This window comes from Haemaphysalis longicornis, unplaced genomic scaffold (genome assembly GCF_048455015.1).
Source record: "Haemaphysalis longicornis isolate Haplotype H1 unplaced genomic scaffold, Haemaphysalis longicornis Haplotype H1 scaffold_2, whole genome shotgun sequence".
Lineage (NCBI taxonomy): Eukaryota > Metazoa > Arthropoda > Arachnida > Ixodida > Ixodidae > Haemaphysalis > Haemaphysalis longicornis.
In genome coordinates, this window is record NW_027526295.1 from 252130305 (window position 1) to 252157591 (window position 27287).

A 27287-nucleotide genomic window follows, 5' to 3' on the forward strand; every position below is an offset into this window, starting at 1 on the left:
TCTGGTGATCATGGGCTTCTTGCATCATAAATGCATGGTATTCAGCGCTTGAAAAGATTTTTCAGAAGAAATTATTGCAGCTGTAGTGGTGAGCCATTTCACTACAGTAAAATGTGGCAGAAATACATCTGCGATACAAAGTATGTGAAAGAGTGAGAACATTGGCAGTCTCGTATCCCGTGGCCCAGATTGTGGCTGGGTAGTTTCCATCATGCATTCAGCTCCTCACATTGGCACACACATGATGCTACGACAAATTAGGAACTGGGTCCTCCAAAAGGTACACTAGCTAGGCGCTTCATGCCATAGCTGCTGCATTGGCATAACCTTCACGTCTCTGTATATGTGTCAGTATATGCTATGTTGGCCATATTTTACCGAGTTCCCTTATGCAAAGGACTTAATTCAGGACACCCAGCCGATAGGGTCAGAGAAGAAGCTGTACAGACGGTAACAGGAAGGGTATACACTTGGCCAACCATCATGTCTCCATCATATGAAAACCCATGGGTTCTATGCAGGCTCAATAGTCTACGTCAAAGAGAATCTTAAGATGTGCCTGGAACGTGAAAGCCTCAGCGGATTGTTTGTGTCCATGGGTATATGCAGCGAACACACTGCAAATGTAATTGATAGGCAAAGGTCAAGGCTGTAATGGTGGGAGTTTAACCAAAAAAAATGGTGAAAAACATCCCAATTTCAAACTGCATTGGTGTAATATGGACACGAGTGACGTCATATGGACGTGCACTGTAAATGCAGTTATCTGTGTTAACTGTACGTTAGCACTCAAGTGATACGATCAAACGGAATGGAGGCCCCACTGCGATTGCCCAGTTATGCTTTTTTTACGGTGGGTTCGGTTGGTGGCTGTCAATTGCACAAACAAGATTCTGTGATGTCATAGAGAAATAGCTGGAAAATGTGTATGGAACTTCCACTGCTCTAACATTTTCTGTACTATCTTATTTGTTTGAAGTTTACAATAAAATTGATGTCATTTGTTTTTTGGGCAAAGAAGTCTTTTTAATGAACGAACCTTGTATTTTTTCTTCGTAGCCTCTGCAACAGCCTGCCTACTGTGCCCCTAAGCAGTGGTGTGGTCACTAAACAAATGCCCACTTACCAGCCAGATACTGGCCAGCTAGACTGGTGTCAACAAAAAAGGAATCTTTCTTGACTTCTCTGCAGAGCTTTGCACTCAAGCAAAAAGATCACTTGGTTGTTTGGCTTTCCTGCAGGACTGTAGTGTAGTGCTAGAAGGCATCACTTGCTTATTTGGCACTTTTTCTGTGTATTGTGCCAAGAAGCCCTTGCGTTTTACTTGGAAAAGGAACTTCACACCACAGACCGTGCAGAGAAAGTAGAGCTACTCACTTTTTTCACAGCCACTGAAGTTTGGTAGAATCACTTGTCATTGACAAACACCATGTTTGCTTTCTGTCTGAAGGTGTGAATCTGGGAGAGTTGATTTATATTTTGGGGAAAAATACAGCGACAATAACAGTACTGAAGTACAAGGAAAGGTGCTGTGATGAACAGTGTCCATGTGTTCGCAGCTTTTTTGTCCAGTTTCTTTCCCGTGTTTTTTCATGGACTTGCTACAGTGCCTGATCAAGCCTGTTTTTGTGTAACAAAAATGTCAACAGCGAAGCACTTATCAATGCTCACATGCTGCCCGTTGACACCAAAGCAGAAGTACGGTCATTGGAGTCATTTTATTGTTGAAGCCTTCCAGGATACTTACAGCTTTCAGCTGTACTGCAATATTCACAAACAACAATAAAGACATTCACGTCCACATAGGTGTCCTTGGCTCCAGTTCCTGCACAAGGTATTAAGTACTCTCGGGAGAGGGCAATGTCAAGCTGTACAAGAGCCATTCCCTCGTAGATGTGTTCCATAAATTGTTTTTTAGGCATGTTAGCTTAAAAAATAGTTTCAGTGCCCCTTTTTTTTTCAAGCTAATTACCACCACCAGAGAATGTGCTTTCTAGCAGTTGGGCTCTGCTGGGTATGCATCGTTGCAAACAAAATATGGGACACTGTATTATGGCCCTTACGACTAAGCATAGTCACTTAAGCAATTAGCCGAAACAGTTTTTTACACAGCACAGAGTCAAAAAGCAAAAGAACATGAAATATCTCCTTGCAATTAGAAACTTTTACTGTTCACCCCCTCCCCGAAACACAGAGCAGACAATTACCAGCTGCGAACACAAGTATTTACGTCAAGTTGAATTCCACAGGGTGCTCCGGATGGGTACATTGATGTCACAGTCAATCAGAATTCGTGAATCCACTGTAAGCCTTCGAGAGAAGCTCTCACCATTACTGGCCATCCAACTGAGTGGGCATGAAATCAGTATTGTTGTTGGTTATGTTGACTTCCAAGCCAAACACGAGTAAACAAAAAACTAGCGTACCAAAATACATAATCAGAACAGATGCAGGATGACGTTTTGTTGGCTAACCGGGTTGAAGAAGGCAGAAGGCACTGGGGCAAAGGTTAGGGAAATAAAATCCATGCGGTAATTGTGAACGAAGTTATGAGACGCGGCCAGACGATCAGCTGGTAAGGAGGGAGGGCTATCCTATCTATCCCTTGCTACCTCTTTACTATAATTGAGCAGATAAAAACCTTTCATTAAACTTGCTAGCTGGCAGTTCCACGTACCCTATGTAGGAAATTTCAAGGTAGACAAAACATTGTTTCCTGTGCATTCAATAATAGCTGCCTAGAGATTGCTTAGAATTCGCAGCTCATTTGAAGTCTTGCATATCATGAAAGCACAATAGTATTATTCGAAGGAACAAATTCGAAAAACATAGATGAACAACAAGTCACTTGTTTAGCTTGAGCACACCAAACTTGAAAGCACTATTTAACACAAGTGTCAAGCTTGGCACAAACGGCGATCTTATCGGCTTGACTTCTCCCGAACTTGCACATTTGGAGCTTGAGCCTCCTTGCACAAGAAGCCAGCCAGTGGGCGGTTGGTTTCAGCGATAGCTGAGTACCTATGCTGCCCATGGACGGGCGGCTGCTGGGCTCTCCCATTCACCAGGCCACCCACGAAAGTGGAGCTGCGCTCCCTGCATGCAGCGTGCACGGATCGTTTCCGCGGGGTAGTAAGGTTTCTCGCAGTACCCCGCGAGAAAAATTGCAGAACAGGCTACATGCCAGGACGGATTGCGTTCGACGATGCCCTGCGTTACCTGACGATACTTGATTCGTGCACACTGACGCCGCTGACACTGCGTCGCTCGCGCTATCACGTCATCAAAGTCAGCTACCTCGTTAGCCACGGCGCAAAGCGCTGGAAAACTGATCCGCACGTTTTACGCCAGAATCAAAATACAAGGCTTGAAATGCAAGTAGCGATCGGAACAAGTAGACAACGAATGCAGGAGCATAAAGCCGATGGCACGCGAACTCCAAGACAATATGAAGCTAGCAACATATTTAACGGCAACAAAAGGAGCACGGAAAAAAGCAGGGCGAAGCAGCTTGCCAAAATAGGATGCGTTAGGCTAACCAAGACTAGCAGCAGCAAGTTCACGAAAAATACTCAATAAATCATTTCAAACAACCCTCCGAACAAGAAAAAAGCGCCGCGAGGCAGCCGCTGTGCAAGGCGATAACACAGAACAGGGAGGACAAGGACGTAACGTTGCGCAGGCTTGCGGTTGGAGCCAAGGCCGGAATCCCACATGGCGCACACACGCCGTCAAAAACGTCTTCAAATGTGCAACAAAAAAAAAATAGTGACGTCACAGGAAGTCACGTGACTAGTTTAGTTTGACGTCACTTCTGCGGGGCAGGAGCCACCGCGAGGGGGCTAGATCTCGTACCCCGCGCGGGGCACGAGACTTACCCTTTATAATAACTTCGCAAGCGGCGGAACCTCTGCGGAAGTGGAGCGGCGGCGGCTCGCCAGAGCAGAAAGAGCAGCATGGCTTTGAAACTTTGTCGTAAGTGCTTTCATCTTGAATGTTTGTCGGTTTAACCGCTGTTCTCAGCACCAATACTAACAAAAATCTTCTCTTTGTGTCACTCGTTTATGCTGTTTTCATTTTGCAGGCCAGCTGCTTCGACCGAAGGGCTTCAGGGATGTGGACTTGTGCGCTAAATGCTTCGCAACTCAAGTTGCAGTCGCCCCCGAGAAAGCATTTTCTCACTTCAGAACCACAGAGTCTGATCCAGTCAGTCAACCTTTTCTTTACCGTTTTTCAGCTGTGCAGCGACAGCCTGTGAAATAGTGTTTACTTAAGTTTTTGTACCTTTTTTCAGACATACCACACCGTGGACCATGAAGCGAGATTCTACACTGTACCAGAACACATACAGAAATCAGTTTTTCAGGTTCATAAAGTGCCGAAAAAACTGGAGATCATGGTGAGATCTTTGCTTCATTTCACGCCGAGAACAGTAGTTCCAAATGCAGTAAAAACCGCGTTCAGCTTATCCTGAGGTCTATAAAAATCCCAGTAGCAGAAAGGAGGCAAAGATAACTGCCAATTTTACAGACCAGTTTCGCTGTTCGCCTTGACTTATCCAGATTAGGTTGAAGCTTAGTCACTAATAATTTTTTTTCAAAATGTACGGCGCATGTCCACCAAAAATAATCAGTTATCGTTGTGTTTATGCAATGTACCCTGGTAAGGGGTGTCCAAACGATGTGTGAGGAGGAGCACTTGCCCACCCTGCAAGGTGAGGGCCGTCGCGCGACATGTTGATTGGTGCTTTTCTTACTTTGCAGAACGACATGTTTGCAGAGATGTGCATCATGGTGCGGCAGCCGTTCCTGGAGGTCAAGTCATACATCGAGTCCTACGACTTCTCCCTGCCCGCTTTGAGGATAATGCTCTGTATCCAAATGCGTTTTCACCACCAAAGTGACCTCAGTGGCAAATGCCGGTCTTAAGTACAGAAACCAAGGGGTACCTGTTATGTACAGGTCCAACAGGAGTAAACGGAGCTTGGAAGCGGTGGCTGAATTGCATCGCAGCGCCGTCTAGAAAATGCCGACAGGAAGCAACGAGCGCCGTTCTGGGGATGTGTCTGCACTGCCTCCGCCACCCTATCTGATAATACTGAATCGTCACTCTGCTGGCGCATCTGACTGCGCATGCCAGTTTTCAAGGGGCAGCGCTCAGCTGTAGAATGGCATTGTTGGTTACATGGCCGTTCGGCGCAATCAGTGGCGACCAAATCCACCGCCTTGAAGTTTGACGAAGGTACGTCCTTGAAAACGTTCCTTGTTATGCGCAATACAGTGCGCTTTCGGTGTCCTGCTCACGGGCGCGATCACATTATCTGACTTAGGTTTCGCAGGGCCTGCCTTTACAATGGAGTAAAAATAAACTGACAACAAAATGTAGCTTTGGAATATAGCCAGCATAAACTAAGGATAAATCTTTAGGATTTGTCCATTGTTTCTTTAAGGAATCCTAGCTGCTTCAAGGATCATTATTTTATTTGGGGTTGCTTCATTTGCTCCTGACTAATGGCTCTCAGTAATTTAACTCTGGAGTGTTCTGACGAAAGGTAAATAATACGTGTGCCCACAAATATTTTGCATGATAGGCAGGCAACACTACGCGACTTGCGACGAGGACATCGATGGCTGCATTGTATTGTGCATAACAAGGCACGCCTTCTAAGACGTAGCTTCTTCGAACTCGAAACCAGAGGGTTCAGTTGCTGATGATTGCGGCGAGTGGCAGTGTAACCAGTGCCATTCTACAGCCAAGCGCTACCCCTTGAAAACTGGCCCGCTCAGTCAGACGCGCCAGCAGGGTTAAGATTCAGCATTATCAGATAGGGTGGCGGGGCAGTGCGCGTGCATCCCCAGTACGGTGCTCGTTGCTTCTCGACGGCGTTTCTAGGCGGCTCTGTTTACTTCTGCGTGGACCTGTACGTGCACAAAAAGATGATTAGGCAGTACAGGTACTTCCTGTTCTGGTGGTTATGCTCCTGATTACTTACTTGACCAGCCGTGGACTGTCTTCCAAAATGTTCCGAACTTTTGTTGCTAAGACCAGTTTAACGTTGAGCATTGTTGATCACAGTGGAAAACTAGCTGTCCACAAGTAAGAACTTCTGGCACATTTAGCTTATTTTTGGTCGTGTGTAGGTTTGATGTCACGAAAGTAATCCTCTGTAATGAGAGTTTTTAACTTATGTTTTATGCCATGTACCATGGTTACAAAAAGGCTGACTGTACCCTGTAAATTTAACCAAAAATGTAGCGCTAAGTCTCCTGTGAGGTTCATTTAATGTTTTCATTAAAGGAGTAGTTTACGACTGTTCTTTTTGCTTGACATTTATATCTCATTGCAGGCAAAGGTGTCCCCATTGAGTGTTCTGTACATGTAACCCATTATTTTGTGTTGTAAGGATGTGCCTTATGTGTTATGGAAACCTTAATGGCAAGGCTTTCAGACGGCAAGTTGGGCTGTGGCAAAGCAGTCACCCAGGCTCACTTGTTGCATTATGCAGCCGTGAACGATTGGGTCATCGTGTCGAAGGAGTGGGGTAAGCATCTTGTCTTATTCTTAAACCTTGGATTGCAGAGATGCAGAGCTCTAAATGAAGCTTACAGTAAAGAATATGCCGTGCTGATCACAGCTTGAAAACAGAGCTAACTGCATTTTAAAGAGAGTAGTCCTTCTTGGGCTGTTTAAACGCAAAAATTTTAGTCTGTCTGTCTATCTGACCCTCAGCCTTCTGGTCAAAAGTTGAAACAAATCATCTAAGAGAAATCGATATATAGGCAGAACCGTTCGAAACAACTGGAACTGCTGGCGTTGGTCATGCATGTCCCCATTCTTTGGCGCGAAAGGAAGCCTCAAGCACATTTGAGGCAAAATTTAAGCACCTAATGAGTAGTTTCCTTGTTCTTTTAGTTGAGAATACACGTTGGGGTGGTTTTAAGATAAGTAAAAAAAAACGCAATGGTGCAGAAAGGCTCGAGCATGTGCAAAGTAAAAGGAAGCACAAAAGCAGAAGAGCTCCCGCTTGTGCTGCTCAAAGGAACAAAAGACAAAGAAAGAGAAGCGTGCTGTCCTAAAAGGTGGTGCACGAGCAGTGCTAAGGCGAGGAATATTTGAATTGTGTTCAACAAACCTCCGTTAATTTTGTGATGGAAGGAGCGAGATAGCAGAGGAAGAGTGTGAAGGATGGTAGCAGAGAAAGATTTAGTGAGAGGGGCTGTAGAAAACTGTAGTCTTTCAACGACATCTTCAGTGAAGCAAGCAGATACGCGGCAAATTTTTATGCACTGTGTTACAGCTACGGTTGAAACTCAATTTCATTAAACTCATTACTTAAATTTGTTAATTCATAGAGCAGGTTTTGATTCGCTAACTGCTCTCGTGTTTTTCAGTGTAATCATACATCTATTTATTCACAACTGTCGCTCTAGCTTGCATATTCCTAAGTCTTTATATTCACGAGATTTCTGATTTAACAAGGTACTGTATTTTATGTACATACGTGTTCGTTTCCTTCAATAAAAATTCCGTTGAATGGCGATTGTTTTATGTTCTTCTTCTTCAGTCTATATTACTAGTTGCGCTGATTTGCCACCATCATTATGGTGTGGATAGATGGGCAGCAACAGAGAGTTGACTAAATGCTACTGTGGACGCTGCTTTTGTTTTGCTTCAACGCTTTGCCTGTGTCCTGTGGGGCTTTGCTGAAACGTGATGGGGTAGTATGGTAGGGGAGTGTGACCATGTTGATGACACACTGTTACTGCAGCTGCCCACTGGGTGAAACGGCCCAAAGACCATGCCCCAAACGCCCGAGATGAAACCTTGATGGACTCTCCCATCGACGCTGCCCTCTGGCTGCAACATTTCAGAGTCCTGAATGCAGCACGGCTGAAGGAGCTTAACGTACGTGTATTTGTTTACATACTTTACTTCCGCTAGAGACCACCTCATGAGCCCCCTTGTACGCTTTTTTCCTGTTGTTTGCTTTTAGTGCACCATCTTCCCCCTTTTGTCTATACTGTGAATGAGTTCAGCCGACATACTACCAACTATATCATTTCTATCCCATTGACAATTGTGCTTGCACTTATTTGCTGTGCTCCAAAGGACATCATTGCATTTTTCTTGTAGTGCATTTGAGTGGAGTGCTCAGTTATTTACTCCACATTGAAACTTTGCTTTGTAAACTTTGCTTTGTAACAAATGAGGAATGCTGCCTTTTGTGTTGAGTGGAATAGTGCAATGCAAACCTTAGCTACACATTTTATTTTAATGGCTGTGGCCAATGCAAAAAGCTGTCATTTCTTGTTTTATACTACCCATTTGTTACAGTCACACAATGTTTTTTTTCTGAATATGTGTGTGCGTGTGTTTAGAGATACAGTCGAACCTCATTTACCCTTTAGCAGCCAACCCCAAGCTGTACTCATCACATGAGTTTGTACCAATATCGCTATTGATGAGTCAAACTCGTTCAGCCCGATTTTCTGCTCCTTCTGCCGCCAAAGATGTATAACGGTCGTCAATTGCTTTGCTTGCAATTTTCAAACCTAGATGGCGATAGTTGTCTATGAAAAACTGCATTTCGTGCCTTTGGTGCGTGTTTTAAGCCTGGCAACAGGCATTTCATAATGGTGCTTGGCAAGAAGAATGCTGGTGGCAGCGAAGCTCCAAGGAAAAAAGGTGCTTCTTGGAGCATTACAGAAAGCAGCGTTGTGACGACATGGAATTTGTGTCCAACAGCGACTGGGACGTTGACGTTACCCTGGATATTGCTTCAGATGACGATGAGAGTAAACATTGGCACGGCATGCATGGCATGCATTGAGGGAAAGCCACCGTCAACAGCAGTTTTTTTTTCTTTTTTCATTTTTGTGCCAATTCTAAACCGAAATCAAATTTCAGAGCCACAATTGCATTAAAAAATTTATGACTGCTTGAAAAAAATTTTTCGGAAGGTAAATTGGTGGTGAAAGGGTTAATTCGAACTCGAAGGGGTTCGAAAATTTGTTTGAATTAATGAAAGCTGTCTAAATATACATAATTTTGCCGGGACCGGAGCGTCAGTTTGAATAAACCAGAAGCTTGAATTAAGCGAATTCGAATTAACGAGGTTCGGCTGTAGTTAGGAAACTTGCTTGGAGAGCATTTACCCGTCTGACGTGTAATGCGCCTCTTCCTTCAGCTCACAACCACACAGACCTACAAGTGGTCCGAGCGGGAAGCCACGGAAAAGGGAGAGCCGCTGACAAACATAGTGGATCACGTGAGTCCCTCTGGCCTCGGTGCAACTGGCGACCGAACCCTGGTTGATGCCTCCCATTTGTGTGCAGGGCGTTGAGCGCATGAAGCACGCCTGCGACTGCATGGCCGCTCTTATTCAGGAGATCAAGCTGCAGACGGATGCCGGAAGGTGAGCCTAACCGCCGCTTATTTGGGCACATATGCTTGACGTGGCACATTTGCACTCAACGTGCGCAAGCGTGCTGCTCCACTATTTGAGGTCCCCCACTGTGCCAGTGCCAGGTGTAGTGTGATGTCAGCTGCAGAAGAGTTGTGGGCCTGCAGCTCACTCCTTTCCTAAAGTTGCTTTGTTCCACTGTCCTTTTCATCAGTGGCTCACACTTGCTGGCAGCACAACTTGCCCAGAAAGGAAAGTTAAATAGAGAAGCCATAAAAAAAAAATTGGCGCAGCTTGCAGTAGTGGTGCAAGGCTGGAGAAACAGCAGAGCTGGCGGCCCCTCTCCATTCATCGGAGACCCGGCTGCTGCACCTTACATTCATTTCCGAAATTGCTGCTGAAAGTGCTGCATGACTGGCAGGCCCAGGTTGTTTTGTCCGCGGGCTTTCACATCTCTCCGGAAGTGGACCATGCTGGCACGTGCTAAGACCTGTGGCCGAGTCCAAAGCCAATGCCCGCGCCACGAACCCAAAGGAAATGCTGTGCGCCCGGAATGCGATGATAGCTCAATCAGATCGATGCTGATTTCATAATGCGAGGAACCCGGGTTCGACTCCGACCATGTAAAGCTTTTTTTTTTCTTTCCCATTGGCCACACGTTATTGTTCCCCATTGCTGCTAACCCCATACCCCTCGGGCGTTTGGTGTGGCCCAGTGGTTAGGTTGCCAGTTTCACAGCGTAAAAATCCCGGGTTCGATTCCCGAGACCTCCCTAACCACTATTTTTTTCTTGAGGCTTCGAGGTTCCTTGGTGCGATGGATAGAAAAGGCTTGGCCTAAACAGCTCCGCTGTTAAAGGAGTACTGACATGAAATTTCAAAGCTATGTAGCAAACGCGCTAGCTGTGGTTGGCTGCTACGCTGTGTGTATCCTGTCACAGTTTTGATACTGACGTCATGCTGCCTGCTGCGTGGAGAGGGTGGAGACCAAGGCTGGTCTGGGCACGTGCACGTCCGCACTGGCAGTGGTGCGACGAGAACGGTGACGTCACGTGCGCCCTCCTGTCATGGCGGCTGCCTCGTTGTTAGATGCGACGCTATGAGGCATGTCCCTCCTGCGTTGTTGTCGCGGCGTCCGTCCGCATCCCTCCTCCGTTCTTCTCTCCCACAGCTGTGTGCAACACTCTCGCTCCGGCTCATTAGCATATCACAGCTGGCGCGCTTGTTTGGGCGCGCTTTGCTGCGTAATGCTGCATTAACAACTGCTCCGGCGCGCGCAAGTGCGACGCACACCACCTGTGCATGTGCAACTCTCCCCCGTTCTTCTCTCCGACAGCTGTGTGCAACACTCTCACTCCATCGCATTAGCATAACAACAGCTGCGCGCACGCTTCGCTCCGCTCGCGTCTGCTCTGGTGCGCAAGTGCGCACATGCGCGACTCTCCTCTGCTGTCTCCTCTCCTTCAGGCGCTTTGAATATAAAGCGGGTAGCGCGCTGCAGCGGTTCAGTCAGCGCTTTGAATATAAAGCGGGTAGCGCGCTGCAGCGGTTCAGTCAGCGCTCGCTCTCGTTCGACTCCGCGTGACTGCTTGACGACTCTGTGCTTGACTTGATTCTTCCGATGAAGACGTGATAAAAGCGACGGTCCAGTGAGTGGGCTGACACAATCCAATACCAGCGTCAGCGCAAACGCTCAAGGCAACGTTACGACCAATTGAACCCCCCGATGCGTCGCATCACATCAAGGTTCCCTCGCGGGAAGATGGGCGTAATTTTTGTTTAATCGAAACCTAAATTGACACAAATAAACGAGGCTGTACATAATTATTTGTGCTGGTATCAATTGTCTAATGTGCTGTTCTATGATTAGCGGGCTGGTACGTACCCGTAGCAGCGAAAGAAACTTTAGATGAAAATTTTGTGTCAATACTCCTTAAACAAGAGGGAGGTGATCAGTTGGGCATGTGCAGCTTACTTGCTCTTGAAGGCATTGCCGTGGATTGTGCAAGATGAGCACATTGTATGCTGGCAGCCGGTCATGTTCCCTTGCCCATGGCTTTGGGTAGGCCATATACGGCCCCCGAGCATGTCATACCATAACAGAAGCCATTTTAAGAGCAGAGCTGTTTAGGCCGACACAAATCCATCCGGCGTGGACAGAAAATCTAGAGCGCATGTGGGCGTGTGCCTCATGGCGACCACCCGGCGTCGTCCAGTCTTGTGTATGGGCTTATGTCACATGAAGAGCTCCTGTCTTCGTCGTCGTGTAGAGACTGGCACAGCACGAGTCCGCCGTGCCGAAGACAATGACGACGAATCTGTCAAGGCATGGCTTCACAGTCCACACGTGGAGATGGCCACTGGACCGGGTGAAGAAGAAGTGGAGGTCTACGGAGGCAAGGACGCGCTACAAGAGGATTTGCCCTACCAGGCTGTGCCGTCGGAAGATGACGACGATTGCTGCTGAATAAAACACATTACATACTTCAATGGTATTTGCTTTACAGTGCCGAGCGAAATGGCTTTGCACTGCTGGAGTCTGGCTGCTCCCCTCTCTCATGGGATCCGCTGTCAGTGCGCGAAGAAGCTAGGTCGACCACAGCTCTGCTGTTTCTCCAGCCTTGCTCCAAGTGCAATCGGTGCCAATATTTTTTTCATAGGAATGAGGGAAGTTGCTTGGAACAGTGGAGTGGCTAAAAATGTGACAAGACTGAAGCATTCTAGAGCCACTGTTTATCTACTTGGTTCCAGCTCGCTGGGTGCGGTCAGAGCCTATTGCTAAAGATAAGTTTATCAATGTTGTTTTGTCCGTGCCCTTTGTTAGCGAACATGGGGAAGTAAATGCAGCTTTGCAGGTTTTTGCTTGAACAAGGACCAAGTGCCCTTTGAAAATGTTGCGGTCATTATTGGGTGGCAATTATGCACTTCTGTACAGGATGAAAACCATGGTGATTGTGAAAGGGGTGAACAGCTTCTGGCAAGACACCTACCTGCGTCGATTGGACAAGTCATACGTGAGTGCATGACAAATGCTGCTTGCACTGGCTCTTGTCACACTGCTGCTAAAGCCCTTTATGCTGTGAGTCGAGCAACATAGCCTCCATATTTATTTCCAGATTGGCGCAAAAGACATGACAATAGTGAGGAACTTCAAGGAGATTCTCAAGAATGACTGGGTAAGGCCTGCTAAGACGGAGGTTCATCTGCTATACAATTTGAAAATCTTGCAGTTAAGAAGAAAAAAAGGTTGCAGGTTCATTGGATTACAATGCCTGTGTGCGTGTGCGTTTGCTTGCAGAGAAACGCGGCGATAGTTGTGAGTGTTGACGAGGCTGCTACGTCGCTGAAGCACCATGGGCTGACAATAGACCACGTGCCTGGCTACTATCCCAAGTATCTTCTTGGACTTGAGGTAACCACTGCCTCACTGCTGGGTGCATGTTTTGGTACCTCTCTGAATACGTAGGGTTTGTCAAGAAGCTAGCACGGTGCCGGTTGTGCAAAAGCAGCAACCAGGGGCCCATTGGTGGTAACACAGCTGAATTTTAAAGGTGAAATTTGTGGAACTAGTTGTGAACTCACAGGGTTTAAAGTAGCTTGTTTGTTTGGGGGCTCTGGCTCCTTTCAACTCAAGTTTCTCAGTGCCCCAAGATGTGTGGCAGAATGGGCTGTAAAGTGGGTAATTCTTGTGAAAATTTTTAACATGGTCCATCAACTTGTTTTGGTAAAGTAAAGCTGATAAAAACAAGAACATTCTGTTTATTTGGGTTTTCTTTTCACTTTAATCAATATCAGCAACTGGAAACACCTCGAGCCTGCCATATTTGCAGACTGCCCATGGTCGTCGCTGATTAATATTAGTAGTAACGGGGCACTGTTACAGAAGACTTGCAAGGTACTTTCTGCAGCCAATTAGAACGCTCTAAAAGCATAAAATTGCACATTGTTCAATTCAAAAAGAATACACGATCGGAGGTCTCTAGCATTATTATTCAGCTCCTCATCCCAGAAAACAAGTGCACCTGGAAATCGTGTGTCAGAAAGGGATTTTTTGAAAGCAGAAAATTTTGATCTGCCCTATGCAAGTGCAAACTTTCATCTTGCAAAGTAGTGCCCCTAAGCAGCGCAGAGATCGTGGCATTGTGATTGTTGAATTGGTTGGCTCCACCTTTCCTTCTATCTGGCCCCCTAGCCTAGAAATAATTGGTGCAAGGAGTGCTGATGTGCTTGGTTACGGCAGCGGCTTCGCTAAAATAAAACATGGGACGGGCGGTTTCTTGATTAGGGCAGCACTGAAGGAAGGGCAAGCTGTAGCACTGCTGCTCAACTCCAGCCATGAGTGGCATTGATGGCATTGTTTATATCAGTTGTACACAAGCGTTTTTGATTTTTTAATTTGGTCAGAAAAAAAGTAACTGTCGGGAATCGAACCCAAGACCTTGTGCTCAGTAACGCAGCACCTTAGCCAGGAAGGCCCTGTGGCGGGCGATAGCCCAGGTGTAGCTTTGCCGCATTACACTGCTGTGTGAACACTTATTATGTGGTTGCTGTGCCATCCATGCAGGTGCCACTATATTGCTGTGGGTGCGCTACAAATGTACCAGTGATGTGCTGTGGTACAAGGTGGCAGCGCTACAGTTGTGATTTTCCAGATTTAGCTTCTGGCGTGCGAAAATCTATGCCGAGCTGCTTTCTGCACCCCCCCCCCCCTCCCCTCCCCTTTTTCTGCTTATATGCAGCACCAATGGCTAGCGGCTAGGAATGAAGTGTGTGGTTCGAAAAAATTAGCAGTGCACCAACCTGATTCCTGGCAGTATGTCACTGGCAGAATGCAGAACCTTTTTTGTACGTTACCCCACTAAATGTTACAGCAGAGCTGCATTCAGTTAGTTGATTCTTGAAAATGTGCGGAAAATGTGCATTCGGTTTGTTTCAAATACCATTGGAGCTTATGCATTCAACAAGAACGGAAAGATGTTAAACCGTTCTTGTTGAATGGTATTTGAAACAAACCGAATGCACATTTTCCGCACATTTTCAAGAATCAAAATTGCATCTTTAATGGCTATTGCTTACTTTCGACATTATGATGAAACTTTTTTGGGAACAAGCCACGAAAACCAGTGGTGCCTGTTGCCTGTTAGCTACCGATAAAGTGCCATCTCGATGTTTTTTAGATGCGACGGCATCTCATTCACTCGCCTTGTCCCTCCATATGGCGTTGTCGTTGTCCGTCCACACCCCTCCCCCATTCTCCTCGCCGTGCGAGCTGTGCTCTCCGCCGCTCACCCCCTCTCCTCTTCGATAGCAAACACTCTCTCGCGAGGGGCATTGGATTGGATTCGATGGGATTGGCTTGGCTTGGATTAGATTAAAGTTGATTGTGTTGCGTCATAGCCGCGGCAGGGGGTTCACGGCACGTTTTACGCGATGGGAGAATCAACCTAACGGAAACAACAACGCAACCCCCTATGCGTCGCATCTACACAGGGGTTCCCGCGAGGGGAGGTGGGAGTAATTTTGTTTCATGCTACTAATGTAGCAGGGTTTTCCACAGAAATTTTCGAGGGGTGGGCATTTTGAGAAAAAGGGGACAAGATGCTAAATTCAAGAATTTCAAATTTACAATTACAAAAATTGATCAACTCCGGTTAGATATTTGGCATTGTGGTGCTGTGTCACACTGAAGAGTGCAAGCTCTTGAATTAAAGCGATAAGTAAAAGCAATGACTCTGCGATTTGCATCCAACGGCAATCTTCGAGACTTCAGCGCCACTTGCCCAGGCTCCTTTTTGTGTATTTAACCAGGTGGCAGGAGGTGCGGCCAGCAGACGTTTTTCGCGCAGAGTGGCTGTGTTTAGTTCCTCAGGTGCACATTTCAAATGCTTCAGTCGGAGCACTGGGTGGTCTACAGAAAGCAGTGGGCGGTGAATTGGAGGAGTAGGGGGCATTTACACAGCCACCCACCGTGGGGAAAACCGTATAGCATAGGTAGACATGTTGATAAAATGAGGGAATGAAAAAAATAATTATGCCCACCAGCTGTTTCCTAGGTAACATGAAATCTCCACTGCTTTAGCAAGTGCTGATTATTCACAGCAAGCGGCACTAGTTATCTTAACTGTTGGATTGGTCATTCGCTTTCACTTTGTCCACTTAGATACCTGTTTTCATTTACAGGGGTTTGAGTTCTTTGAGCCATTCATCCCAGTGCATGTGCCAAAGTTCAATGAAAAGGAAATGGACAGCTGCCTCGACTACTACATTGACCGGGGTTACATTCAGAACCCAAAAGGTGAGAGAACCATGCGTGCACTGAGGCCCTCTTTTTCAACACTGCTGCGCATACATCCATCTTTTCCCCTGACAAAAAAAAAAAAAAAAAAAAAAAAAGACAGTGGATTTCTGTTGCGATAAGTGCTCGTACAAAAACATGATAAATTAATGTGCCAGTCAACAAAAATTTTTATGAATAAAGGGGAACCCTGGTATTGAGGTCATTTTTGTTATTTTTAAGCCTATGTGTTGGGGATTGTTTACACTGTTTGTTTTACCATGCTAAGCCTATACTTCGGATCATCCATAAATGAATCATCCACATTCCGGCGCTTCCCGTAAATGTACCTTTTGTCAATCGCACTGTGATTTTAACTCTTCATGACCATGGGAAAATTGACCGATTTTTAGGGGTCCAAAAAAACATTTTTTTGCTGAAAAAAATTGTTTCGGCACTAATGGCAAAAACACAAAATGCAGATTATTTAACGGCCTTTCCAATAACACCAGTTTTTTAAATGTTTTCATACATCATGGTTGTGAAAAAATCAATTTTTGTCAAGTCGAAGAAAATGATAAAAAAGGAATTGTGTATAACAAACCACAGGTAGTAAAAAAAATAAAAATATAAATTTTGTAGGTAAACATTTCAAAAACACGCCCTAGAAAAAATTTCGACTTGCGCGGAACAGTTTGTCAGATAAAAAAAATGTTAGCACATGTGGTGCCCGTGCCATGCGGTGAAGCCCAACCTCCATTTCAAAATGTGCAATTTCGGGTGGTTCCATGGAAGAAATCCGGCGGTTTGACATTAGTATCAGGGGCACCAATTTGCCCCCACGTAACGTAAAAACATCTTGTCAATGACTCACTTTGCATTTAAGGCCAGCACAGTATTTGGGACAAGCACGCGATGCAGAAAAGCATGAAGTTGAAAACGGAATTCCGTGGTTGATGCTTGTTGACGTTCAGTCAGTTATCTCTCAAAACATAAAGTTGCACTTTATTATCATCTTTTGACTCGCTATTGTAGCCCTGCTTGCAGGAATGAGGTGCGATGTACAAGAATCGCGCGCTACAAACTTTGGCCAAGTAGCTATTGCGCGATAAAAAAGATCAGTTCCTCCATTGCAGTGCCACCTAACATTTTTAAATGAAACAGTACAAAACTTATTGGAGACTTCGTCCGAATAGACAGTTCAACTAAACAGCAACACCAGACCCCCGGAGATACGCTCGTATGGAAACGAAACTGGCAGTGTAAGGCTGGTTTGAAGCGCTCTCCTCATCAGAACAGATATCTGGCGACTGGTTGTGATCTTTTGACTTGTATCGGAAGTTCTTATCGCAGAAATCGGGTTAGGGTTGGGTGAAATCAGGAGTGGCATGCGTTTTTCGAGGATCAGTCGCAGACATTCAAGGCGCCATGGCAGGTAGGCTTGAAGCTGGGTAACTGCGTAGTAGTGCCAACTAGGAATTTCGCGATGCAGAAACGAAGCCGAAACTGTTGTAAACTGTTCGTGAATGGTCCTGTGGTACTTTAAGTAGAACTACAACACAACTTAAAACAACGTGTGCAAAGGCAATATAACTGCCTAAAATCACAAAGGAGCTTTTGCATAGCAGGCACTGCTTGACATTTTCAGCCGATTTCAGGGATTATTACTGTAAGAGTGCAAACCTGACGATTGAAAATCGTTTGTTGATTCACCATTCGTGCCCTGATAACAAAAACCAAATGCTGATGCAGAGCAACTATGGGTGGCACGCATTCTTCGTTGGTAGCAGTGACGTGCGATGACCACGCCCCTTTTCCACACCCAGGGGATACAAACGCGTGTCAAAAATCATGTTTTTGTTGCAAAAATGAAAACAAAACTGATTTTGAAAGGGCATTTTCTGAGCTAACTTCATGAGCTAACTCCAAATAGGTTTACTTGTTCCAGCAATGCCTGGAACGCTATGAAAAGGGGCTCCGAAGGTATCGTTCAAGTTGAATGAGTTTGAATAGGCGCGGTAACGAAAGAGTTAAACTTTGCCACCTAATATGGACAAGTAAAGACATTGTTGTAAATGTGGCTTTCTGCTTGTTTCGCAAGCCACGTGTAGTATGGGTCCAAAACAGCACATAAAGTAGTGCATCCAACCCCTTTCTTTTTCCAGGTTGGACAGAGGAAGGCAGGGCGGAACTCAAATTTATCAGTGGCTACAACCCCAGGGACCTCGTCAAGATATGCCGGTGGCGGTGACTCTGCAACGAGCGATTCGTACGAGCTGAGAATAGCAAATAAATTCATGTAGCAAAAAGAAATGGCTTTTTTGCATGCATCAGGAATGTTGAGCTTGGACAGTTTCCAAGGTTGTGATGGAAAGTAGCAATTGAAGGTTGCATCACGCGGCACTGGGTTACTTTTGTCAGCACGGATTTCCGTCAAGATTACACTGTGTGCAGTAGTGCAGAGCTTGTAACCCTCTAACAGTGGTCCATCGGGAGTTGCTTGATAAAAAGAAAGGCAACACGGTGGCCTGTAAGGGAAACCTTCAGCATTGTAAAACAACAGCCAACAATGCGGGCCAATAAAATGGCAAACTAGTAAAAGCCTGTTGCAGTAATTTCTCTTCCCTAGTCGCAGAACAAAACACTGGAATCTGCATGCAGAAACAGTTCTTGGTGCAGTAGTGAAGTCTCGTATGGTGGACGCAAAATTGTAAGCCCCACGAAGACAATTTAAACATGCTCGAAATGCTCACGGTACTAAGTGTATCCCTCGAGCTGTAATGGCTACCTTGCTGGTTTAACAACTAAAGGCACTTATGTAACACACAACTTAAGATGTCAGTTTTTACAGCCATTTTTGATAGCTTCACATGCTGTAATAAACGGAATTTCTTTTTTTTTTTTTTCTTTGATGCAACAAAACATTTGTAATCAACTCAGTTTAATGCAAACTAATGTATTTGTAATGGGGCAAAAGATTTTCTCTGCAGCTAAAGCTCGTGTTTCCAAAAGCTTTGCTGCACAGCACCCCACAGGACGTGTGATGTCACTGCATGCGCTATTCTATTTAACTCTTGCTGAAAGGAGCCCGCCATTTGGGCTCTGTGGCGTCAAGGTAGAGTTCTGTATACTGGCGCCGACGGCCTGGGTTCAAGCCCCAACGGGTCTACCTACCCTTTAATTTCTTTTTATTGCAAAGTTTTTTTTTCTTATAAACTCCATTCTGCGTGTTGTTTTTAATACTAATGGTGATTTGGTATATTATAGGTCACTAGGTTCAGGGTGCAGCCCATGACCGTGTTTTTTAATTCACGTCGTGCATCGCGCAAAGACACGTCCTGTGTGGTGCTGTTCAGAGAAGCGCTTGGAAATACATTGCTGGGAATTGAACTGGCAAGCTAGAGAAATCGCACCCCTGAGCAACCACTGCACGTAAAACATTTCAATGTGCATACTGTACTTGTCCACTGAAACGCAGTGTGAAAAATTTCGGCATACCAACTTGTGCTCGACACAACCACCTGATGTTGCAAAGAATTGGGTCAACAGTGGCGGTAGCCCTGGCGTGAGAACATAAGCTAATATTACGCTGAAGTGATGTGAACTGAAAAAGGTGAAAGCTTAAGTGCGTGCACTACTCAACCCTAACGTTTCGCATTTCAATCCTTCAGTGTTGTACACACCAGACGCCCAGTCTGATTGCCCGCTACAAAGGGCACTTAACCAAACAAATTTCCTTTGGCATCTAAGCCCGGGCCTGTTCATGCACACACGGGCCCTCCCTAGGCTTAGAAATAAATGACGGGGCCCGGGCCGTGCTTGGGCTGGGCTCACTTATGGACGTCCGGGCTAGGTGTTGCGGGCCCTGGTTGGGCTCGGGCTTCATGAAGCGGGCCCGTGCAGCGCTCTACTGTGTGCATACTGATGCTGTAATTGTGAGTGACTGCTCAAGCGCATCACCTGTAAAGCCTGAATGCTAATGATGAATGAGCCATTCTTTCAGTGTAAAGCTGCGAAAGCAGTGGTGGTGGTTGCCAAGGCTATGCAGGGAGTACAGCAGACTAGGGGGAAGCTATATGTTGCAGTCTCCTAGAGAGAGAGAGAGAAAAAAAATGGTTAATAGTGCAAACGATGGGGGTTGAGCCATTGCTCAATTACTCTGCAGGCCTTGTGCAACGGAGGGGCGAAGGTGCTGATTGTCGCCATCACTCCATTGCAGATTAGAATATAAGGTCTTATAGAGCAGTTATATGTCAGTCTGAAACGGAGTGATTTTGGTAGTCGGCACCTTTGCCTCTTGTTGCGCAAGGGCTGCAGACTAACAGAGAACACTGGGAGAAAGTAATTAACATAGCATCAAATTGTAAACAGCACCTTCATTTTAAGCGGTTGCTTGAGCTACAAGCTGAAGAGTTTATACAGAAGCATACGTTGACCACTCTTCAGAAGGTTAGGAGTTCAAAAATTTGAAGGTCAGCTTAATTACGGATGTTTGTAGAGCGAAATTTTTTTGATACGCTTCTCATGATAAGTGAAAAATGAAACCAGTTATCCAAAATATGCAGTGCACAGTCAGCAGTATTCTGCACATTATTTGGTTGCGAAATGATGTAATTACGAAATGTTAGGAAAGTAATTGTTTGCATTGGATGTGGAAAAAAAAAAGTTTGTGGGCATCGAAGCAGTTGCAGACAAATGCAGAAATAGGTACAATAGGAGGAAATAATTTGAATAATGAGCAGTTAAAGATCATCGCTGATAGATTGGAAGATGAAATCAATAAATACCCAGGCAAAAATTGGGATTACGATGAAATAATTGCGTTCATAAAGGGTAAGATTAATGAAGAAAAGGAACGAAACCGATGGAAAGGGAAGAGAAAGCCGAGAAGCTGGTGGAATAAGGAAATAAAAGAGGCTATCGACCAGCGAAGAAAGGCGTCTAGAGAACATAGAGAAGCAAAAAGAACTAGTATGGAACCGGAGGTAGTGAAGGAAAAGTGGGATGTCTACCGTGGGAGAAAACTAGAAGTGCAGAAAATGGTGCAAGCGAAGATCAAGCAGAAAAGCGAACAATGGATGGCAGAAATACGGAAGAAGGACAAAAGCGCATCCAAGAAGTTTTGGAACCATGTAAAATCACTAAGCTCAAAAAACGATAACCAGCAAAAATTCCTGATTGATGAGGAGGGGGAACACTTAGAAGGAGAGCACGCGTTGGCGCATATTCATCGAGTGATTAGTGAGAAGTTTAGGATAATAGTGGTAGGGAAACCTGCACCGATAACATCAGCGCCACAAAAGACTGCGGAAAGGGAAATAAGTTTGAGCAACCTTGATTGGAAAAAAGCAGAGCAAAAGGTTTCCCCTCAGACAGCAGTGGGCCCGGACGGAATACCAATGCAACTGATAAACCTACTTGGACCTAAAAGTAAGGAATCGTTTATGAGGGCAATAGATAAGGTAATAGAAACCAAACAAGTACCAGAGGACTGGTTAGAAAGTAGGATGAATTTAATATATAAAGGCAGAGGAGACAAAGCCAGTATTGAGTCATACAGACCACTCACAGTAACGTCGGTGGTGTATAGATTCGTAATGCAGGCGATAAAAGCAGAAATTCAAGCATGGATGGAAGAAAATGAAATACTTGGGGAACTGCAGAATGGATTTAGACAAGACAGGCGACTGGATGACAATCTGTTCGTGATAACGCAATGCATTGAAATTGCGAAAGCACAGAATAGACCACTATGGATTACGTTCTTGGACATTAAAGGGGCATATGACAACGTAAACAGAGAACGGCTGTGGAGTATGTTGAAACTCCAGGGATTAGATGACGAGTTAGTACAGTTCCTTATAGCAATCTATAAAGACAATAGAGTGCACCTTACTTGGGAAGGACAGAAATGCGCCCGGCAGGTCAACATCCATCGGGGACTGAAACAGGGATGCCCTTTGAGCCCAATACTGTTCATGCTTTACATGGCAGGGTTAGAAAAGAAACTGGAGGAAAGTCAAGTAGGGTTTAGCCTAACCCATATGCTGCAAGGCGAAGTGGTACAACAGCATATTCCGGGAATGTTATACGCAGACGACATTGTTCTTTTAGCTGATAACCAAACCGATATGCAGCGGCTAATAAATATTTGCGGCCAGGAAGCCACTGACCTCGGGTTAAATTTCGGTGCAGAAAAATCAGGAATAATGGTTTTCAATGACGCTACCACCGACGTAGTGTCTATCCAGCAAGGCGAATTACCTAGAGTCAAGGAATATAAATATTTGGGAGTGTGGATAAACGAAGGGGATAGCTACTTAAGTACTCACGAGGAGCAACTTAAGGTTAAGGGAAAGCGAAACGCAGCTATAATGAAGCATAGAGCTCTGTGGGGGTATAACAAATATGAAGTAGTAAGAGGAATGTGGAAAGGAGTAATGGTTCCGGGTCTCACGTTTGCGAATGCTGTACTCTGCTTAAAATCAGACGTTCTATCACGCCTTGAAGTAAACCAGAGAACGGTAGGACGTCTGGCCTTAGGCGCGCATGGAAAAACAACTAACGAAGCAGTTCAGGGAGATATGGGCTGGGCGTCGTTTGAAGTTAGAGAAGCTCAGAGTAAAATATGCTTTGAGATGAGGTTGAGGGCAATGGATCAACGAAGGTGGGCAGCTAAGGTTTTTAGGTACCTATACTTGAAAAGCGTGGACACGCAGTGGTTAAGAAAGACTAGAAGGCTAACGATGAAATACGGAAAGAACAGTGGGGAATCCAAAACAGCCAAGGTAACCAAAAAAGAGGCAAGGCAGATTGAAACGAATAAATGGAGGGAAAAAATGGAAACCAAAACGTCGTTAGAGATGTACAGGGCTGAGAAGATGAACATCAGAAAGGAAAATTTCTACGATAATTCCCAGGGCAGTGCTTTGCTTTTTGAGGCTAGAGCAGGTTGCCTGCGAACTAAGAGTTTTGTGGGGAAGTATTCACAAAATGATGGGGTATGCGTGGTCTGCGGAAAAGAAACAGAAACTATGCGGCACATCGTGCTAGAATGTGAGGGTATCCATCCAAATCTACATGAAGGGAATATTGGGCTGTCAGAAGCCCTAGGATTTAAAGGTATCACAGAGGAAGTTAACTTCAAGGCTGTCGAGGGGACGAAAAGAAGATTAGAATGCTGGTGGACGAAAAGCAGAGAGGGGAATATTGCCTAGGACAGTTACCACTTGTAACAGAAAAAAAAAAAAGTATTTTGTGCCTAATAAGCTTTTTGTGTCTGCCCTAAGCAGCGCTAATATTGAACCAAAAGTGTAAAACATAGGTATATTAGTTTTTTTTTGGTAAGATGACATGTCATCACCCCGATACAAAGGGGAAACCAATAGAAATCATCATCATCATCATCATCATCAGTTCTCATAATGTGTAAACGTGAGTGCATTACTTGCTGCCGAGTAACTGTTGAAGAGAAATGCTGCCGAGGTTAAACCTGTCACCTCAGGCCAGCTTTGCGCCACCTAGTGGATTAACTGCAAGGCAGTGCCCAACAGAGCCACATCATTGCTGCCTACTGCAATGGTGGTACACATGGCTACGGAGTATTAGCAGTGGTGTAGAAGCCGAGGACTGAATACTCACCATGACCAGTTTGCACTTCTTTAATTAGATAACTTTCTGCTACGGCTTTCTTGAGACGCTGGGCAAATAGCACAAGGAGCCGAGTAACGCTTCCACATTATCGAAGAAGCTGAGGCTCCCAAATGGTCCTACATGCGAGGCATCTGCAGGACCTATCCAACAGCCCAACATGTCCCACTTGGCTTCCTGTATGCCAAACTGTTGAAACTCTACCATGAACAACTAGCTTAAAGGGATGGCTCAATTCCCCCCCCCCCCCCCCCCCCCCCTCCCCACACGCACTGTCGTACACCTATGTTCTCTCTCTTTCCTGATGTGATACCAGTGTGATGGGTTGTTTGCACTGATCGTTTGAACAAGCATAACACATAAGAAAGAGAACAGAAACATGCAGCATGAAGAAAAATTTGGCTCAAACTTTAGCCTTCTTACTGTTACCCTAGGCATGAAAACTTTGGCAAAAATGTGAGACCAAGCACTTTCACTCAACAACACAACTGTGCAACTCGACAAAGCCAAGTTTATTCATTTTTACAAATGAGGGGAATTAACTCCAGCAAAGCCGTGCCAACTTCAGTTTACTACGACCCTAGTGCTGTTACACATGTGGGCGTTGCCAACATTTTTGCGTTGGCCACTATTGAAGTGCCGGCAGAGTAACAAACCATTGTTGCATCACCCGCAGCCAGGTCGTGCGGCTACTTGTTCTTGGAGAGCGTGCGCTGCTTCTCGGCATGCTCAACCACCTTCTCGCTGACGGGCAGGCCCTTGCGCTTGCGCACTGCATTCATGTACTTGCGGGCCCGGTTCTCCGTGTCCGCCTTCTCCCCAAAGTGCGCGTACTCCTCTTCGGTTGACGGCACCCAGAAAGGATCCACATCCACCACCTGGCAGAGAAAGAGGGGAAGAGCACACAGGGCATCAGGAGCAGGACGGTACCTAGCGGGGCGTTTCGCATCTGTGGGGCTCGTGCTTCGATTGCCCTCGTGTGCTCTCCACGGAACCACTGAACTGAAGTGGCTAGGGCATTGTGCTGCTGCTCAGCTAAAGGACGCAGGTTCGACGCCAGCCACGGTGGTCCCTTTTTCGGATGGAGGTGAAAAATGAAAACGCCCCTGTATCGGCACTATGGCACATGACAGAGTTCCCCAGGTGGTAAAAATTAACCTGGAGCCTGCCACTACGGTGCACCTCATAGCCCAGGTGTAGATTCGGGGTGTGAAACACCCAAAGATAAAAAAAATACCACTGAGCAGGGGCACTGATAACATAACTCGTGTTAGACTTTTCCAACTGCACTGGCATTCATGGGGATACGTGAAGTTACCCATTAAGGTGTCAGAGGCAGGTGCTACCCAGTGTTGGAAGCAGAACAGGAACCTCCCATCTTTGCATGTCATCAGGTGACAAACTATCGGGGAAGAAGAGATAGTGTGGGAAAAAGAATGAGCAAAGTGACAAGACAGCTGGGTTTCTCCTTCAAAACTTTGTTTGTATAGCTTAATTGTTATAAATTCTGACTAGTATACCTAGCTAGCACAGCTAGAGCTCAACAGGGCCTTTAATATGGGAAAATGTTGGTTCCTGTGCTTGCCTCACTGGAATCTACACCGAAAAGAAACAGTAACACTGCAGCACTTCCTCTCTTTCCTCTGCTTTCTTTTCTTCTCTGTTTTCTTCTGCAGCTGATGCTGCTGCAACATCACTGCACTGTATGATACTGCTTCCTTTTGGCTTCACAACAACTACCTGCCTGACTATCTGCCTTCCTCCAAAGTGTGGATGCACCTAATTGCGAGTAGCTCAGTTGGCAGTGCACCGACTTCCGGCCAGAAGACTCAGGCTCTGTTTGCTCTACTGATTTCGATGTTCTCGTGCTGGGAGTATTGCTGGAGAACTTATAAATAAATCACTTTCAACCATTGTGTCTGCTTGTCCACCTCCATTAGTCGGAAGTGTGCTCATAGTGATGCTAGGCCACTCCTCTCATTAACGGCAAGCAGGCATTAGTCCCTCACACCTGCGATGTTCCCTGCAGGGAATTTTCGGCTGAAATTTCGGCCAAAAGGGAATCTTTAATAGATGCAGAGAATTTTATTAGGAGTCGTGAAGTGAAAAAGAAAACTAATTTAGTAAAGTGGACCTCTCATCATTTATTACTTTTTTTTAAGTTCCCTTTACACTTCCTCGGATTTATGTTCAAATACCCGCAGTCGTGTTCACGCAAGCCACAAGCATCCAAGACTGATTCCGATATGGCTCATAAAACAGGAGGGAGCATAGAGGAAAGAATGCTCCATGAGAAAAAGCTAGTAAGCTGACGGGCTGAAGCATGTTTACACGTTTTATTTCTGTGAAAATTTTTGGGTGCTTTCGGGTCTGGGTGTTGTCAACAAGAGATGGTGCCAGCAGTGTTGGCACTCAGCTAAAATTACTTAAGTCACCCAACAATATGTCTTGTTCTTTTTAAATGGGAAGTTTTACCTCAGAGCTTTAGTGTGCAAAGTAAGCATGCTGTTTGGTACAAAATGTGAAATGCATTGTCAAATGGCAGGTTTAGTGGTATCTAGTTCATGCTGAAACTCTGATTCTCTGAACAGCATGCGAGTTGCATAAAGTAGACGTAGGTGGCACTAGTTAATGTCAAAAACTGAACAGGAAACCGTGTAAAGATTTATCATTTGCAAAAAGAGAATGTAGAGAAATGTAGAGAATTCTGGAGAAACCTGTGGGAAAAAAATGTTAAAATAGGGAATTTCTGAACCTTGAAATGAGAGTTTTCCTCCTCAGTACAGAACATCACTGCATCACACCTCAAGTCCTCATTTATCCTTACGATTTGGAATTACTCATTTTATAAAGCTCTTTCCCTTTTCATTTCTCATCCTAAAACCCAATCCAATGCTTCCACCCATAGCCATGTGGCTCGAAAGATGCAAAGATGTCTATTTTTGTGGTCTTTCTTTCAACTATCTGCCTTTCATCCAAATGCTCAAAGCACAGTTGGCAGTCCCCCTGGCTGCATACACAAGACCAACAATTGATTTCGACCACTGACTTTTTTATTTTCTGACAATTTATTAATACGGGACATTCTTGGGCTACTTTCGCATGTTGTGTGTGCCGTTGACCAACAACCTCGAAATGTCCTTGAGCTACTCCTCCAAATGTTGGTCGTGTGCGTGTGTGTGCGCCACCAATCAAAAACCTTGAAGCCTTCAACTCTGATTGACTGATAGCCTCAGTCACACCAAAAAAACGGGAAAACGAATCCACTTCTCTCATTACTATAAAAACTGAAACTCATGTTAATTGTCTTTATCTTGGCGCAAAAAAACGTCCAGGCAAAGTACTGAGCGAATAGTGTTGCTGCTGATGATGATGTTTGAATGTTTATGGCACAAGGCCAACTAGGGCAAAGAGCGCCAAGAACTTACGCGTTTTGATGTATAGGTGACTACTAAAATTGGTTAGAGTGAACACAGATAAAATCAATTAAAGACGATGAGGACGGCTGGTGTACAGGGCCAGGATGAAGGCCAAGAGTGGTTAAAAGATAAATAAGGTGGCTGGTGTAGAGGACCAGGGGTAAAACTATAGGTGGTATGAGATGAGACGTGAGAAGTGAACCTCTAATAGAAACTTAAAGCTGCACTGAACAGAAAACATGGCATCGTCTCCTAAAAAGTATGGTGGATATAATAAAATATGTTGTCTGTAGAGTTCTCTGAAGTGTTTGCGTCATGTAATGTCAAGTGCCTTGCATTGAATGAGAATGTATATCACGGATAGGCCCTCCCCACACCTGCTACACAGGGGTCTTGGAGATCCCGTGAGCAGATGCGAGTGTGTTACATGTGTGTGGCCTATCTGTAACCTAGCTAAGGTAACTTTAATGTGTCTGTTGTGTGAGTCAGTAGTGTACTGTCCCGAGTGTGGTTTTATTACGTGTCGTTTGCTGTCTGTGTGT

At 45.3% G+C, this 27287-nt stretch overlaps 2 protein-coding genes across 2 annotated transcripts in view; one reads left to right on the plus strand and one right to left on the minus strand.

The window, feature by feature from the left end:
* Positions 1 to 3880: 3880 nt before the first annotated feature.
* Mrps29 (mitochondrial ribosomal protein S29) lies at positions 3881 to 18249 on the plus strand. Its single transcript, XM_077700158.1, has 13 exons — positions 3881 to 3975; positions 4085 to 4206; positions 4295 to 4399; positions 4764 to 4872; positions 6449 to 6541; positions 7769 to 7905; positions 9188 to 9268; positions 9336 to 9415; positions 12338 to 12416; positions 12519 to 12578; positions 12701 to 12814; positions 15583 to 15697; positions 17842 to 18249. Exons 1-13 carry the CDS (start codon positions 3957 to 3959, stop codon positions 17925 to 17927), a joined length of 1200 nt encoding a protein of 399 aa, XP_077556284.1. The 5' UTR covers positions 3881 to 3956; the 3' UTR covers positions 17928 to 18249.
* A 5568-nt stretch (positions 18250 to 23817) lies between these two features.
* Positions 23818 to 27287, minus strand: part of LOC144170388 (elongation factor-like GTPase 1) — a 168258-nt gene continuing 164788 nt past the window's right edge. Inside the window, exon 20 of the mRNA XM_077700159.1 lies at positions 23818 to 24204. Within this exon, the coding sequence (XP_077556285.1) occupies positions 24016 to 24204 (189 nt within the window). The 3' untranslated portion in view covers positions 23818 to 24015. The remainder of the gene's footprint in view (positions 24205 to 27287) is intronic.

What these genes read in the sequence shown, in the direction of transcription:
- Mrps29 (XM_077700158.1), top strand. An exon ending in GAACCACAGAGTCTGATCCA is followed by an intron (nt 4,207 to 4,294) that starts GTCAGTCAACCT and finishes ACCTTTTTTCAG; the next exon opens with ACATACCACACCGTGGACCA. An exon ending in AGATTCTCAAGAATGACTGG is followed by an intron (nt 12,579 to 12,700) that starts GTAAGGCCTGCT and finishes GTTTGCTTGCAG; the next exon opens with AGAAACGCGGCGATAGTTGT.